The sequence below is a fragment of the Orbicella franksi genome, chromosome 14 (assembly GCF_964199315.1).
Source record: "Orbicella franksi chromosome 14, jaOrbFran1.1, whole genome shotgun sequence".
Taxonomy (NCBI): Eukaryota; Metazoa; Cnidaria; class Anthozoa; order Scleractinia; family Merulinidae; genus Orbicella; species Orbicella franksi.
The window spans coordinates 22426347-22441080 of record NC_138158.1 but is presented as its reverse complement, the minus strand read 5'-3'; the positions used below and the strand labels follow the sequence as shown (position 1 = coordinate 22441080).

At 39.1% G+C, this 14734-nt stretch overlaps 2 protein-coding genes across 2 annotated transcripts; one reads left to right on the top strand and one right to left on the bottom strand.

Annotated features, from left to right (window-relative positions):
- Nucleotides 1-1266: 1266 nt before the first annotated feature.
- LOC145467521 (recQ-mediated genome instability protein 2-like) lies at nt 1267-4581 on the bottom strand. The gene is made up of 3 exons (XM_081451066.1): nt 4484-4581; nt 3695-3971; nt 1267-1446 (listed from the first exon to the last, which is right to left on the bottom strand). The coding sequence occupies exons 2-3, from the start codon at nt 3963-3965 to the stop codon at nt 1280-1282; spliced, it is 438 nt and encodes a 145-aa protein (XP_081307192.1). The 5' UTR covers nt 3966-3971; nt 4484-4581; the 3' UTR covers nt 1267-1279.
- A 53-nt stretch (nt 4582-4634) lies between these two features.
- Nucleotides 4635-14583, top strand: LOC145467519 (histone deacetylase 3-like). The gene is made up of 17 exons (XM_081451064.1): nt 4635-4791; nt 5272-5354; nt 5723-5799; nt 6832-6897; nt 7445-7526; nt 7735-7791; nt 8017-8072; nt 8288-8345; nt 8518-8593; nt 9562-9642; nt 9973-10046; nt 10513-10577; nt 10882-10971; nt 11320-11378; nt 11986-12065; nt 12519-12673; nt 13161-14583. Exons 1-17 carry the CDS (start codon nt 4734-4736, stop codon nt 13237-13239), a joined length of 1296 nt encoding a protein of 431 aa, XP_081307190.1. The 5' UTR covers nt 4635-4733; the 3' UTR covers nt 13240-14583.
- Nucleotides 14584-14734: the final 151 nt, after the last annotated feature.

Genomic DNA, 14734 nt, shown 5'->3' with positions numbered 1-14734 from the left:
TTAGCCTAAACCAGAGCTAGTTCAGCTGAATTTTGCTACCCTATACTAGAGTAAACTCCCCAAATCCCCCCATCTATTTGACACTGTGGAGGCTTATTTGCGTAAATTTAAACTAACCGATTTGATCTTTTTATATTTTTGAGTGGCAATTCCTGGTTTCCTTAGTCTAGATAAACTCTTCAACCAGCTGGTTGGTTTTGCAAAAAATGATACCCTATTCTAGACCCAAATACTCTGATTTATATACCCTATCCTAGAGTAAACTGCTTGTAAACCATACCCTTCACTGCGGCACATACCTATATAGCCCTTATATGACAGTGCCCCCTCACCCCCGGGGTTTCACACAATCGTAGGGGTGCTCGATGCAAATACATGTAGAGCGAAATACACTGTAGTTTCCATCTCAATTTGTATGGACAGCTATAAATAACTAGCAAGAGTCTGAGAAACTTTGATCCACATTCAAGCCCTCCCTGAATTTTCTCCTCTTCATTTTTTCGCAAAAGAGAAAATTTATCTTTGAAGACATATTGTTACAGTTATCAAAACTTAGGATATTTTTTCAAGATAATTTTGTGCGCGTTTCACCTTTATAATGACACAGAACCAATGATGGGCGTTGCCAAATGCTTGTGAAGGGTGTCTCGAAAACTCAGACCCTAAAAACACAGGTCCGAAAAATTGATTGCTTTGAGACATCTTGTTCACTGTTTAGTTTTTAGCGTCTGAGGTATGAACTTTCAAGACACCCCAGATGTGAATTCACTTTTCGGACTTACATGTATGGGGTTTCAAACTGACTTTGAGGCAAAACGTTGGTCAAGTTCCTGCCGATGACGAATAAAGAAATTTGTTTTAAGGCAAACGGGGGAGGTAACTTCTTCAATTGCTTCTACTGGATGCATTTCTCGGGGGGGGGGGGGGACTCCCATATAAAAAGGACGGGAGGTGCTTGTCGTACCTTTTAGGGGTTAAAAGTGGTTTTGGCACCTCTTTGGGTGTTCAGCCTCAAAAGGTCCACAGCAGGAGCTTTAGCGGTACCTTTCAGGATACTGAGCCGAAAAAAATATGACAGGAGATAATGTGTTGTTTTAAATTGGTACCTCTCAAGGGTAAAAGAAATTTCAAGTCACGCCCACAAAACAGGATCTTGGTGCCTCTTAGGGGTTCTTTTCAAAATTGCCGACAAGCTCCCCCATCCTTTTCATATGGGAGTACCCCCCCTGGATGTATTTATACCAAATTAAGTGGATGGAAAACTGATAAATATCATATTTTATGTGTTTTTCTGTGACTGAGCATCAATAACTTCCATCATCCAGAGCGCTTCACTGTAAGGGTAATTACTGAGGTCAGCAATCTTGAGCACTTTGATGCAAGGACATTGTGTTTGATCTTGAGTACCAATTGACCTCAGTTGCCCAGCAACCATCATATACATCCCTATAATGACACAGAGATTAAAACAACCATAAAATCAGCAAAGGAATTAGCAGTACTTCACAAAAATTCTAATATGTAGCTTTAAAAGTTTAAAGATGGATTAAATAGACAAGAAACCTTTTGGCATTTATTTGATGTTCAAAAACATTCCCAGATCTGATTTTTGAAAGGAAACATGACAACACAGGAGCCATTCCTAATGGTGCTTGGAGCTTAATGGGCTACAGAAGGAAATTTTGCAGATTTTAGACCAGGGCACTAGGACTATCAGTGGAGTTCCTTGCCAACCAGTTTAAAACGATGGGCTAGAAAATGTTGAATGACAGCTGTCAAATATACTGAGTTACAACCAAGGTGAGAAGATGCAGTGGTGTGATGGGTAGTGCAGTGGACTCTGGATTAATTGGGCCAGGTTTGAGCCCTCGCCAGGGTCACTACATTGTGTTCTTGGGCAAGACACTTAACTCTCACACTGTCTCTCTCCACCCAGGTATGTAAATGGATACCAGCAAACTAAATTCTGGGGGTAGCCCTGCAATGGACTCACATCCCAACCAGGAGAGAGTAGGAATATTCCTGGTTACTTCAAGCCCTGGAAAATGGTTATGAGCCCTGCAGAAGGGGATACTCCCAGAAAAATCGGGGGAGAGGGGGGCATGTGGCTTGCTTTCCAAATCCTTACCCTAATTATGAACAAGATCTGCAATTTTCCCTACCCTATTTATGACCTGACCAAAATTCGATACCCTGTTTAAGACATGACCCTTAAATCAATACCCTGTACTCATGTTTCAGACCTGTCTCATAATTAGTTACCTAGTTCACACCGATGTTATAGGCATTGCAAAGGGGCTTTGTTGATGTCATGGTCTTATCGATAAAGATGAAAAAGTAGCTTAGACTTATAAAAACCATAGTTACCCATATTGTAAAAGTACAAAAGCCATACCCTTTTTGAGACCAAAATGGACAAAATGAATACCCTATTTCTGACCAAAATGCCTAAAAAGCCATATCCTTTGGGGCCACACACACCTGTATAGCCCATATAAGGGAGTTACCCTGCTCTCCCCAGGATATGAGCACCAGTTTAACTTGGGCTTAACTTTGGTGTAAGTACATCCTCAGGCAATAAGGAGTATTTCCACTTCCTAACAATGGATGGTTTACTTGTACATTACAGGCTACCCCTGACATTTTGACAGGCTGCCTAGATAATTTTCCACAACCAAGAATTACATTGAGCAAATTGTGTCGGCAACCTAAGGGTATCTGTAATGACCACTTATTCATCCAAGAGTAGTTCTGATACATGTAGGTGGAGAGAGGAGGCACTGCAAGATTATGCAACACAGCGATGCTGGCGAGAGATGAACCCAGACCCCTCAATCAAGCATCCATCCAACATCACCCAGCAGGCTTTTAGCCAGGATTTGAAAAGTGGGCGTCCAAAATGTGCTAGGGCCTGCTCAAATGAACAATTTATAAGGTCACATATGGAAAATAAAACAATTTTCTTCAAAAAGTGGTCGTCTACAGGACAATTGGACAGCCATCTGGCTAAAAGCCTGCTACCCCCCCCCCCTCCGGGGGGAGCTACTCTCTCGTATGGGCTATATAGGTATGTGCGGCCCCAAAGGGTATTGTTTTTCAGCCGTTTTAGTCATAAATAGGGTATCAATTTTAGCTGATTTTGGCCATTTTGGTCATAAAAAGGGCATGATTTTTGCACCCTAAACTTGATATGGGTATGTTTTTAAGAAGAAGCCATGTTTTCATCATTATCCAACAGAAAATCAACAAAAGCCCTTCACAAGTTATGTATACAGTAATTTCACATTGGTCTAAACTAAGGAACTAATTATAATGCAGGTCTGAAACAGAGTTTTGATGTAAGGGTCAGGTCATAAAAAGGGTTTCGAATTTTTGGTCTGGTCATAAATAATAATAATAATAATAATAATAATCGATATTTAAACAGGGTGACCCCTTCAGTCGCAGGACTGGTATCAACGGGGGCCCTGTATAACGTAAAATAAAAAGAGCATGTATAAATAATATATATCTATAAATAGGGTAGGGAATATCGGGGTTTTGGAAAGTGGGTCACACACCCCAACCCAATTTTTCTGGGATACCCCCCCCCCCTCTGGGCTGCTACCCACCCCCTAACACTATAATTTAGTTATCTTTAATTTAGTCAGAATAATACATTGAAAGCTAGAAAAAATCTATAACAACGGTGGACCTTTTTGAATGAAGAGATCTTTCACAATCTTGGATATGCCATTTACTTCAATTATTCCTGTGCCGTCATCAAGAAAGAGGTCATCGCCATCTGCTGAGACCAGAACTACTATACCTTGCACCCAGAGTTGACTAAAACAAACTTCGCGGTTGCCGTCACTGTACATCCATTTGTCTGTGGCCCCCTTGACATTTGACGTATATTGTGGTAACTGACAGGCAAAGAATTTCTTTGCTGGAGCGTCAAGACTGAATGACTGTCTCTGTGACATTTAGCACTGCAAGATAACAAACGATAGGTGGGTTTCCATACAAGCTGTACTGAAGTATAGTAGCCATCAGTTACCAGTTTCCTCATATGGTACACTCATTTCCCAAGGGGAGCCTAACCGTATGTCAATCCTGAACCCTCAGGGGACAATGTTCCCACACAAAATTGTCTATCCCCCGATGTCCCGTGTCTGAGGTGGAGGGTGGGGGAACAGCTGGCGGGCACCGGTGTCCACCGACTAGGCTTTTCATTTTAACCAATTTTAGCAGTTTTTTAGTCGAATTTAGTTTTTGTTCTTTTCAATATATTCTGTACAGTCCTCAGTTAGTGATTTTGAACTGCTATTTTAGTATCGACACTCAAAAAAAGTACGGGGCAAGCTCATTCGATCGTTCATTAGCTAAAAGTTTCAGAAGTTTTCATCCTCTACAATTTAGAGTACACATTTCCCTCTATTACCATACCTAATATAGCCCTTAAAATCACTTTCAGCAGCCGACCCGGTAAACAAGAACCTACCTACAAGCTATAATCTGCATCCATTGTGAACAAGCTCGAAGTAAGTAAAACTAAACACGCGCCTTCCCGCCATTTTGAATTGTTTGGTTGACGCTGAGAGCCTGGGTGCTATTGTTAGTGACGTCATACAATATGGCGGACCGCATGAACTGTGACAGTAGTGTGTTGAAAATGAGGATTACGAGGACTTTATTTCGTTTTATTCCAGAACTATGATTGACGAGAATTTAAGGTTAAGGGACGAGCTACAATGTCGAAGAAACGAGTGGCTTATTTTTACGACGAGGACGTTGGAAACTTCCATTACGGTGGGTATTTGAATTGGAAGCTTGGAAATTTAAGCTTATTATTGAAATTTCCTCCGTTTATCTGCATAATAACATGGATCAGGACGTTCTTAGGATCTTATCTGTCCTTTTATTGGAGGATAGTTTGTAGTTATTCCTGTCATTTTTCTACAATAACCTTAGGCGTCAATCTAATACCAGATCAGGATGAAAACTTTGAAGAAAAGAGTCTGACGAAAACTTCATTTTTGTTACGTTGACATTGGATTTTATCCATTATTAGGTTAAATTTACACGAGTCCTAACATTACGTTTAAGCATTTTAAACTTACTGTAGTCTAAATTATTTCTGAAGCTGCGAAAATTAAGTACTTGGGACATTCACCTTCTCCCTCTTCAGCAAAAAACTGGGGTGTCAGAATCAGTCCCTGTGTGTGGTTAAAAAATGTGGAAATATGTCCCATTATATAATTAAGATTACTTTTCTGTTTCTATTGTTAGGCCTTAATCATCCGATGAAACCCCACAGACTCACCTTAACACACAACCTTGTGTTTAACTATGACCTTCACAAGAAAATGGAGGTAACAAGCTGCTTTGTGTATTATACAAATACACACATGTGTTGTACATCTGTAGGGGTGTCTTGGTCTCACAGTTTTAAAAAGTGAAAGTGCCTTGGGCTAGGAAGAAAAATGCTTGTCTCTCTGTCTGGCAAAGTCTCACATTTACCTTTCAATACCCCTATTTGTAAGTGAGTAATGGAGTAGTTCAACAGAGTGCATGCATATCATAATTTTGTTTAAATGATAAAGCCTTTTAATATCATTTTGTTGTCTAAAGGATCTGTGAAATGTTTTATGAGGTTTTAAAGTGCTCATGCTATTTCCCATGATCTACATTGAAAGAAACACTTGTACTTGATGTGTATTTATCTTTTTTTCTGGTACAGGTGTATAAGCCTTACAGGGCAACATACCATGACATGTGCCGATTTCATTCTAGTGATTATATACAGTTTCTGAGAAGGTAGGATGAAGAAAAGTCTACTCTAGAGGTTTTTTTTTCTTCAATAGGAACCTTACATGTATCATTTAAGGTTGTTTTCACTAGCAACAGAGTCAGAGTTATGGTCGGAATTGTAAGAGCACTTACATGACCTAGTGAAAATTGAAAGCAGAGTCATAAGCTCAACGGAATCAGAGGCGGAAGGATCAGAATGCTTTCATTTCTTCTACTTCCATTTTATGACTCTGCTGCTTATCATCCAGCAAAAACTAGGTTGTCGGAGTCAGAAGCAGAAGCAGAAGAACCACCCAATCAGGAGGTCTGTAACTGAGCATTGGGATTGGTTTATTCATTCACATCTGCTTCCAACTCCAACAGTGCAGTTTTCACTAGATCGTAAGCAACAGAGTTGCAAGTGGAATCAGTGTTTTGCTTCCAACTCCTCTGGGTTCATTTTAGCTAGATCATATCACTCTGTGCTTCTGATTACAACTCTGAATCTGACTCTGCGCTAGTGAAAACCAGTCTTTAGAGCACCATGAGCCGGCTCTCTACAACTCTCTACAGTAGCCAGAATTCTTTGTTCTAGCACTCTACCAACCCATACTCATGAACTCGCTGATTGAAAGTTAGTTCCCTGCTTGTAATGACCACCTCTATGCACTGGCCATTTTATTCTGCTACAGTGTGGCCTTAAAAAATAGGGTTAAGTTGTACATGTACATGTATATTGGCTGTTTGGCAGGCAGTAACAAATTGGAAAAGTTTTACTCTAGGCTTGTCAGCTTAAATTTAAATTGACCAAGATAGTGCTGGCATTTGCAAACTTTGAAAATTGTCGTATGTACACACTGTATTGTGCTACAGAAACTGAAGTTGAATACATTTAATACACTGTACAACTTTAACTGTTTTAAAAATACATTGTTACCCCATTAAAATCATAAATTGCTACACTGTAGCTGTGAACTACACATTGAATGTTACAGAATATAAGTAAGTTATCAACAAAAGCGATCTAACTTGAAGATGTTATTTTTTTCTACTCACTAGGGTAACACCACAAAACACAATAGGACAAAACAAAGTAGTGAATAATTTTAATGTTGGAGAAGACTGGTGAGTTTATGGTTTTTCTAAGTGACTACCAATAATAAATACCACGGATTATACATGTGTCGTGGTGAAGGAAAAATACAAATTTGCATGTGGGTCAGCATGGTGGGCTTGACATTTTGGCTTGTAAGTTGTTCATTGTAAACATAATTATGTACATGTATATGTATGTTGGCAAAGATTGCTTTTTCCTTTTGTGTGATGTACTAGCCATTCTTGTAGCAGACTAGAGGCCTGTTCCTCAAAGGTCCTGAAAAGTTCTTGCATCCAGAAAGCCACATTAAAATCTCAGACCTTATAATTACAGTGCTCACTGTTTTATTCACAAATTGTTTATATGAACAAACTTTCCCTTGATACAAGAAGTTTCAGGTACTAAAAATGGCTTTGCAAGCCCGAAAAGTTTCCGGGGCTTTCAAGAAATAGGCCCGTAATCCACGGCCCTGATAAATTCAAAGTACTTTTTGTTAAGGGCTGTTACTAGTACTCAATCAGCTAATTCCAATACTTCTACATATTAACCCACATTAACTGTGAGTCTATTTTTTAGTCCTGTGTTTTCTGGCCTGTTTGACTTCTGTTCAATTTACACGGGTGCATCACTGGAGGGGGCTGTGAGGCTTAATCAAGGGGTATGTGAATAGCTGCAATCCATGCAAGCTTGTTTACAATAATCAATGGATATGACATGAACAGATTCTTAATGTTATCAGTGCCTTATTTTTTTTAACAGTTTGGTGGACACAGTGATTCATTCAATTGTGATTAATCTGTCTTTGTGTCTTGAAGTTCTATAATGAATGAGAACATAAAAATTGTCCCTTTTCTTTTGCTTAAAAGGTATGTGACATTGCCGTCAACTGGGCAGGAGGGCTGCACCATGCAAAGAAATGTGAGGTTAGTAATACATACAAATGTACTATCGATTCTTTTTAATCCTAAACATGATAAATCATAGCTTGTTGTCATGTGAACCAGCACTAGTTGCAGTTAATATCTTACGTTCCCATACATGTAATAGCATAAAGTGACTATGTACAGGGCTTCTTGTCCAAGATAATTAGTTTAACATGTACACAGACAATGTATGTGTTTGCTGACATGTAAAAACTCTTTCTCTAGGCTTCAGGATTCTGTTATGTGAACGACATTGTAGTTGCAATACTGGAACTTTTAAAGTAAGTTGTAACTCTGTATGCATTTTTTTTGGAGGTCACTGTGGAATGTTATTTTCAATGTTATGTAAAATAACATTGTTGCAATGGTATTGTGATTTACTTCTTTTCGTATCTTCTGAAGGAAAAGCCTTTTGACATTATTATATTGATTTATTACCGTTCTTGTTTGTGTGTTTGTTTTTCTAATTTATTTTTTTTTTTTTTTTTAAATTCAGATATCATTCCCGTGTGTTGTACATTGATATTGACATTCACCATGGTGATGGAGTTCAGGTAACCAAATCAATTCTTTTGATTTTACTTTTTTTTCCATGACCTTACTCTGCAAATTGTGATTTGAACACCAAGTGCTTGTATTTGTAAATTGGACTTTCCTGTCTTTACAACACATTCACCATGTATCTAGTGATAAACTATGTACTGAACGATGCTGGTGCAATTGCAGGAAGCATTTTACTTGACTGATCGTGTTATGACACTATCCTTTCACAAGTTTGGCAATCAGTTCTTCCCAGGAACAGGTAAAGATTTCACTCCACTGGTCCAAGGTCTAAAATGTAATTTCAGTCAGTAGTTGAGTCCTGTCATGATATCACAGGCTTACCAAATTTACGATTCAAGGGGTCAAATCAAATAGATATATTAATGAACAGATTTATGTATGCATATCAAGTGGGACATGGCCATGTAAAGTATGCGGTGTTGTGTTTCACTTTGGGCTGTTGATAGTTTGAGCACTCTAAAAGGCATTGCTTGGAGTTTAAAATAACGAAAAATAAAAACAGGCAACGAAATAAAATGTTACTTCTTTTGAATGAAATAAAGAAAATATACTCACCCTTGGTCTCTGTTGTCCATTTGACCTATTTCATCGTTTTTGGGGTTTTTTTGAGGTGTTTGTGGAGCTTTTGTTGGCATACTTTAGGTGTTCACATCCCACTCGACACGCATACATAAATCATTAACATTGGATCGATGCCTCGAATCGTGAGTTTGGGATGCCTGTGGTGATATTGGACTGGCTGTATACATCCTAGCAGGGACTGGAATCTTGGGATGGAATAGTCTGTACATGTATGCTAGGTATATTTTAGTTTGTGAGCACCATCTTTTTAATGGGTGACCAAGCACCATCTTGGATTCTAAAAACTGAGTAAGTTTCCTCATACATGTAGCTTGTGAATACAGACAGATTTCACTCTGCTGAAAGCATGTGGTGGCCTGAAGCAAAAGCTGGAAATCTGTCTGTCTTTGCAGGCTACTTAGCTTCTAAAGGGTGGGTGGAAAAAACAGCAGTGCTCCCTTTTCAAAATTCTCTAGGCATGCTCACCAGTGGATACCTTGTAAATTTAGTATCTCAAGGTTTTATCAGTAAATGATGATGACAAAATTTGTTCTTGTTTACCGAGAGGAAAATCCTTATTTGTTATGTCATTTTTGGTCAGCTAATTAAGCTAATTAATAGTAACCATTATCTATATGTTTGTAGGGGACATGTTTGAATTAGGAGTTGAGAATGGAAGATTTTATTCACTAAATGTTCCCTTGAGGGATGGAATAGATGATCAAGGTAGGTTGGGATAATTTTTGTGAGGACATTTTGGAATTATACATCATATGGCAATGCAACCTCTCTTCGAATGTCATGACTAATCACTATGTAATGATAACAATGAAACAAGGCTGATTACTACGTAGAAGGCTTTACGGGACAACAACATGATAGAGTCCTAACTGAAAGCCAAGAATTGCAACCGTGGACAGTTGTTTGGATTATGTAACGACATCCCACTAAAGAGACTCCATGGTTTGGTGGTGCTGTATGCTTTCTGAAGCTGCTGTTGACTTGTCATAATTATTATGTTCAGATTATCCATGTGCACTTGTTATCTTTCCTCAGGTTATGCTAACCTTTTCAAGCCTATCATGCAGACTGTAGTGAATCATTATCAACCCAGTTGTATTGTTTTACAGGTAAGTTTTATAATCAGAGCTAGACTTAAAGCTACAGTGTACTCAAGTCTGTCTTATTACATGTACATGTACATGTACAGTGTATCTTCACTTCTTCGTAACAATAGTATTTGGAACTCATTTTTGCTTCTTTCTGAATGATGCAACCTTGTTTAAAGACAAACTTATATTTGCTGTGGTCCGCACCAAAGACCTTGTAACTCCTTGACTGTTTTGCCTGAACCATCGGTTCTTTTTACAGATTATTCTGCAAACTTTTCTTCTGAGGAAAGGGGAGGCTCCTTGGGTCCCTCCGCTCAGATCTGATACTTGCTATCAATATTCAGATAATTTACTAATAATCGTGTTTAAGTACTTGGAATTTCATTTGCTATTTGTAACTAAATAAATGAGAGACGCTAATGATTTAAGATGATTACACTGTTTTGTAGTTAATTTTTCTTGCCGTTTATTTTTGTGTCTTCAGTGTGGAGCTGACTCACTTGGCTGTGATAGGCTTGGGTGTTTTAACCTCAGTATTAAAGGACACGGGTGAGTATCTTCTGTACAAGGATCACTCAATCCTCACTTTTTAAAACTATTTTTCATTACCTCCACATCTTTGGGAACCGTCAGACACATGTACAAGCACACGCAGTTGATTATTTGGACTGTACATGTAAGATTGATAAAAGTGAAGAACAGCTCCCAAAAGATATTGCTGGTCGTTTGTCGGCCAACTGTCGGTCGACTGTCGGCTGTTTCTCGGCCGACTGTTGGTCGAAAAAGGGCCCGACGGTTTTCGTTATGTTTCAGAAAGTGTAAGGGGTTAAGATGTGTGTTTTTATCTTTACAGTGAGTGCGTACAATACGCGAAAACCTTCAATCTTCCCATGCTAGTTCTTGGTGGAGGAGGATACACTATAAAGAATGTTGCACGTTGCTGGTAAGTTCTGTATCAGTCAATTCGAAACTTCAAACTGCCCCCTCCCCTGGCAAAAGCACCAAGGGCACTTGAGAGCTACATTTGTACTAACTTCGATCAAACGGAACAGTTCAAGAATCGATTTCTGATTTTGGTTCCGTGTCCATTCAGATTGAAGGGAACCTGTTGGGGTATATTTTAGCCAAAAGCGCAAAACAAATCAGCTATCGCTTCTAAAATGGCAAAACGTTGACATCGCTAATTCTACATGTATTAACAACTTCTTATCCTTTTTTCTGAGAATTATACACACACTGTAACAAAATACGATTACCATTTTTGTGTTGTTGTTTGATGTTCTTTCTTTAGGGCGTACGAAACATCGCTGTTGGTGGATCAGGAAATCTCAAGTGAAATTCCCTATAACGGTAAAGATATTTGCAATTTTCTAGTGTTTGTAACTACGAGGAGAAAAAAACGAACAAAAAGGAAGCTATCTGTGCGATGAAAAATTCCGATTTGAATTTCCGGAAATTTCCATTGCTGAATGCCAATGGAACAGCATTTTCTTGAATTCCGGGGAAAGAGAACAACCGTGCGAGGTATACCGTAATTTTCGGAAATGTCTTACTGGGAATTTTCGTTCCATTTGACTTTCCGCCCGGAATTTCCGGTTCAATGATTAGCTTTTCGAAAATTCAACAATTTCCGAATTGTCTGCATACTTTCCCAGGAATTTTCCGTGCCATTTGTTCCCGTTTCAAAATTTTCGGAATTTCTAGTTGAATGGAAAGCGCCCATAACCTTCATAAAACCATAACGACAATGCTTGAACCAACCAATCACAACAAACCCAGTCCCACAATGAACCAATCAGAAATCGCCAGCAGTTCGCTGTAAAACTATGCAGCCGCCGCCAAACGCGGGAAAACTTGCGGGATTCATGATTCACGAGTTAGCCCTTCTGTATTATAGCATTTGAATAGTTATGGCTCCGAACTTGGAAACTAACGATACATTCTATGTTCCAAACAGATTACTTGGAGTATTTCGCCCCAGACTTCTCGCTGTATCCAGACATCGCGGCAAGAATAGAGAATCAGAATACAAAACAGGTACGTACGTGTCGTCAACCAGAGGATTAATTGCACGCTTGCGTATAAACCTAGAACAACCTCTTGAGTATTCTATTGCGCTACAATAAGACAGAGCACATGACTGCTATAATACTTGATAAGAAGCTGCAAACTACAGGTCGCACAGAGTTGCTGAAGTAGAGAGGTACAGTTACGTAATTTCCTGTCGAATTTTGTTTAGTCTAACCTCTCCACAACGGCCACGTTGGAGACAGAAGAAAGTGGCCGTTGTCGAGACACCTTTTTTTCTTTTTTCGGGAGTGCAACTTATTTCAAAATGTATTAACAACACAGAAACTTTACAGGTGGAGGTGGCTTTTAGTGGAGTTTCCAATGTAATGGTCAAGTAAAATGCACTTGGGAATGGCTTCATGTTATCTATATCGCCTATGGTAATCTAACATTTGCTAACTGTTTCTCTTCGTTTTTCAGTACTTGGACAATATCAAGCACACTGTTATCGAAAACATCAAATGCCTAACAGGCGCCCCCAGTGTACAGATGCAAGAGGTCCCCCCGGATTTCATGTGCTTGGAGGCCATGGAAGATCAGGAAGACCCTGACGCCAGACAGGATGAGGACTCGAGGTAAGAAGGGAATGATAAAAAGAGGGAAAGAGAGGGTAGGTAGAGGAGAGAAGAAGGCGGATAAGATGTATCGTCTACTAGCAAAGCGTCCCAGTTCACAAAAGATTTTTACGGTCTTCACGAGATAGCAACAAACCATTCTATTTCCCTTGAACGTTGTTGTTGTTGTTGTTGTTATTGAATGTTTATAGTGGTCGATGCTCTTAGCTACAGCTAGCTAGTTTTCAGACATGCCACTTAAACTGAAAGAAAGAAATATTTCAAATAAACATAATAGGCTGAAAAATCCCAGCTGGCGGGAGACAGACCAGTGGGCTATTTACAAGCATGACCTCCGGATTTCAAATCCAGCGCCCTAACCACTAGGCCACGCTGCCTCCAAACTCCTGCGTTTTAGTTGGTTATTGTTCTGTGGCACTTCAAGTATCAGAGAAAGCCTGGATATGAAGTTTCTTGCTAGTCACCACGCTTCTCTCTTTTGATATAGATTTGAGGGGGAGTTCTATGACGGTGAACATGACGTGGATAAAGAAGACGCGTACGTGGAGGTGTTAAGAGAACATTGAAGTAAGGGAAATGTTGGCTAGGGGGACGAAAAGCTGGCATGAGACATGGAACCTGCTGAGTACTGAGCCAGAAGGAAAACGAACTCAAGCAAGGAAACAAATAAATAAACAAACAAACAAACAAACAAACAAAACAACGTCAGAAAAGAGCTGCTATGTTTTTTGGAAGCAAAACAACATTTGCCTAAATCCAAGTGCCGCTGTATATATGTACTGTCCCTGATAAGCAAAATCTCTTAAGCTCGATAAGAGAGCTGCAGTCCTTGTACAAAGACTCCTTTCGTATTTACGTGTAAATTTTTAATTTAACTGTAAACCTTGCAATGTAATCTGCGAAGGCCAGTAGAATTTGTAACATGTAAATAAAGTGATGGTTCTTGGAGAGAAGTTCTTGTTTTTAACCCTATCATCTGGGTTGTCACACAATCCTTATTTGTAGCGTAGAAGATCACGCAACCCTAATGAGCGTGACTGTATTATTAAAGCATCCTTTGTATGGATCACCTGGTTTAATAAAACAAGGATGATTGTTAAAATTGATTGGTGAAAAATAGTATTCTTGCTTTAGAACAAACTTGACGAAAACTAATTATGTGGTCTTGGCTGACTGGTAACTCAGCGTCCCAAAGGGTTAAGTGCGAGGTCTATTCTAAGAGGAAATACTTTGCACTGCCTCAAGAAAGGCTCTCGAGGGGAACGAGAATCAATTGCAACATCTTTGTCTGGCTTCGAGAGAGAGACCCAGGACTTGCCTAAAAACAAAATTTAGAGCACAATTTACATCAACGGAACCCTTCAAGTATGGTTAAAAAGAGTCGTGAGGTTTTAATCTCAGATTGAAGAAGTCGGGCAGACTTGATTTCTTAAAATTTTGCCATGGTTTCTTCGAACAGTCCCTGCTTAGATTCTAGGCCTCGATATTTCCCCGCGGTCAAACCCTTTTGGTTCACGTAGCATTTTTCTTTGGCCCAGTTTGACCAAAGAACGGCTGCGAATTTCCCATGTTCGGGGTGCGAAAAAATAGTCTCTTGGTGGCGTTGTTATTTACGTTCCCTAATTGAAAAGAGGCCGATATTTGACTAGCACTGTTCCCTTGGCAGGCAAGCAGACTAAACCACTTGACCTGTAACAAATTTCTTCCTTCTGCTTCAAATAACGTAACAATGATTTCAGACACGTGTTTTTTATCATCATGCAACATGTTTTGTTTTTCGGAATGAATTTAAAAGTAAATTAATTAAACAATTATTCATTTGCGGTAAGACGATTAAAAAGGCAGGAATTGAGGTCAAACGGAATTGCGTAAACAATCATTTATCCGAATATCGGAACCAGCGGCATAAGAGTCTCTCGCCCACAGAGGCAAACGTAATAAATAACATCTTGTTTGTAAACAATGATATTCTGTTTGTTTGAGTAGTAAATAAGTACAACACATTTTTCTTCAATTTTTATACCGGATATAAAGTTTATCACACAGACGGCTATTAAATTT

Bases quoted from the DNA above. Each gene is read 5' to 3' on its own strand.
- LOC145467521 (XM_081451066.1), bottom strand. From the start codon at position 3,965: ATGTCACAGAGACAGTCATTCAGTCTTGACGCTCCAGCAAAGAAATTC. The intron at 1,447-3,694 runs GTCCACCGTTGT...GTGTCATTATAG, and splicing joins AGATCTCTTCATTCAAAAAG to GGATGTATATGATGGTTGCT.
- LOC145467519 (XM_081451064.1), top strand. From the start codon at position 4,734: ATGTCGAAGAAACGAGTGGCTTATTTTTACGACGAGGACGTTGGAAAC. The intron at 9,643-9,972 runs GTAGGTTGGGAT...ATCTTTCCTCAG, and splicing joins GGATGGAATAGATGATCAAG to GTTATGCTAACCTTTTCAAG. The intron at 10,047-10,512 runs GTAAGTTTTATA...TTGTGTCTTCAG, and splicing joins CCAGTTGTATTGTTTTACAG to TGTGGAGCTGACTCACTTGG.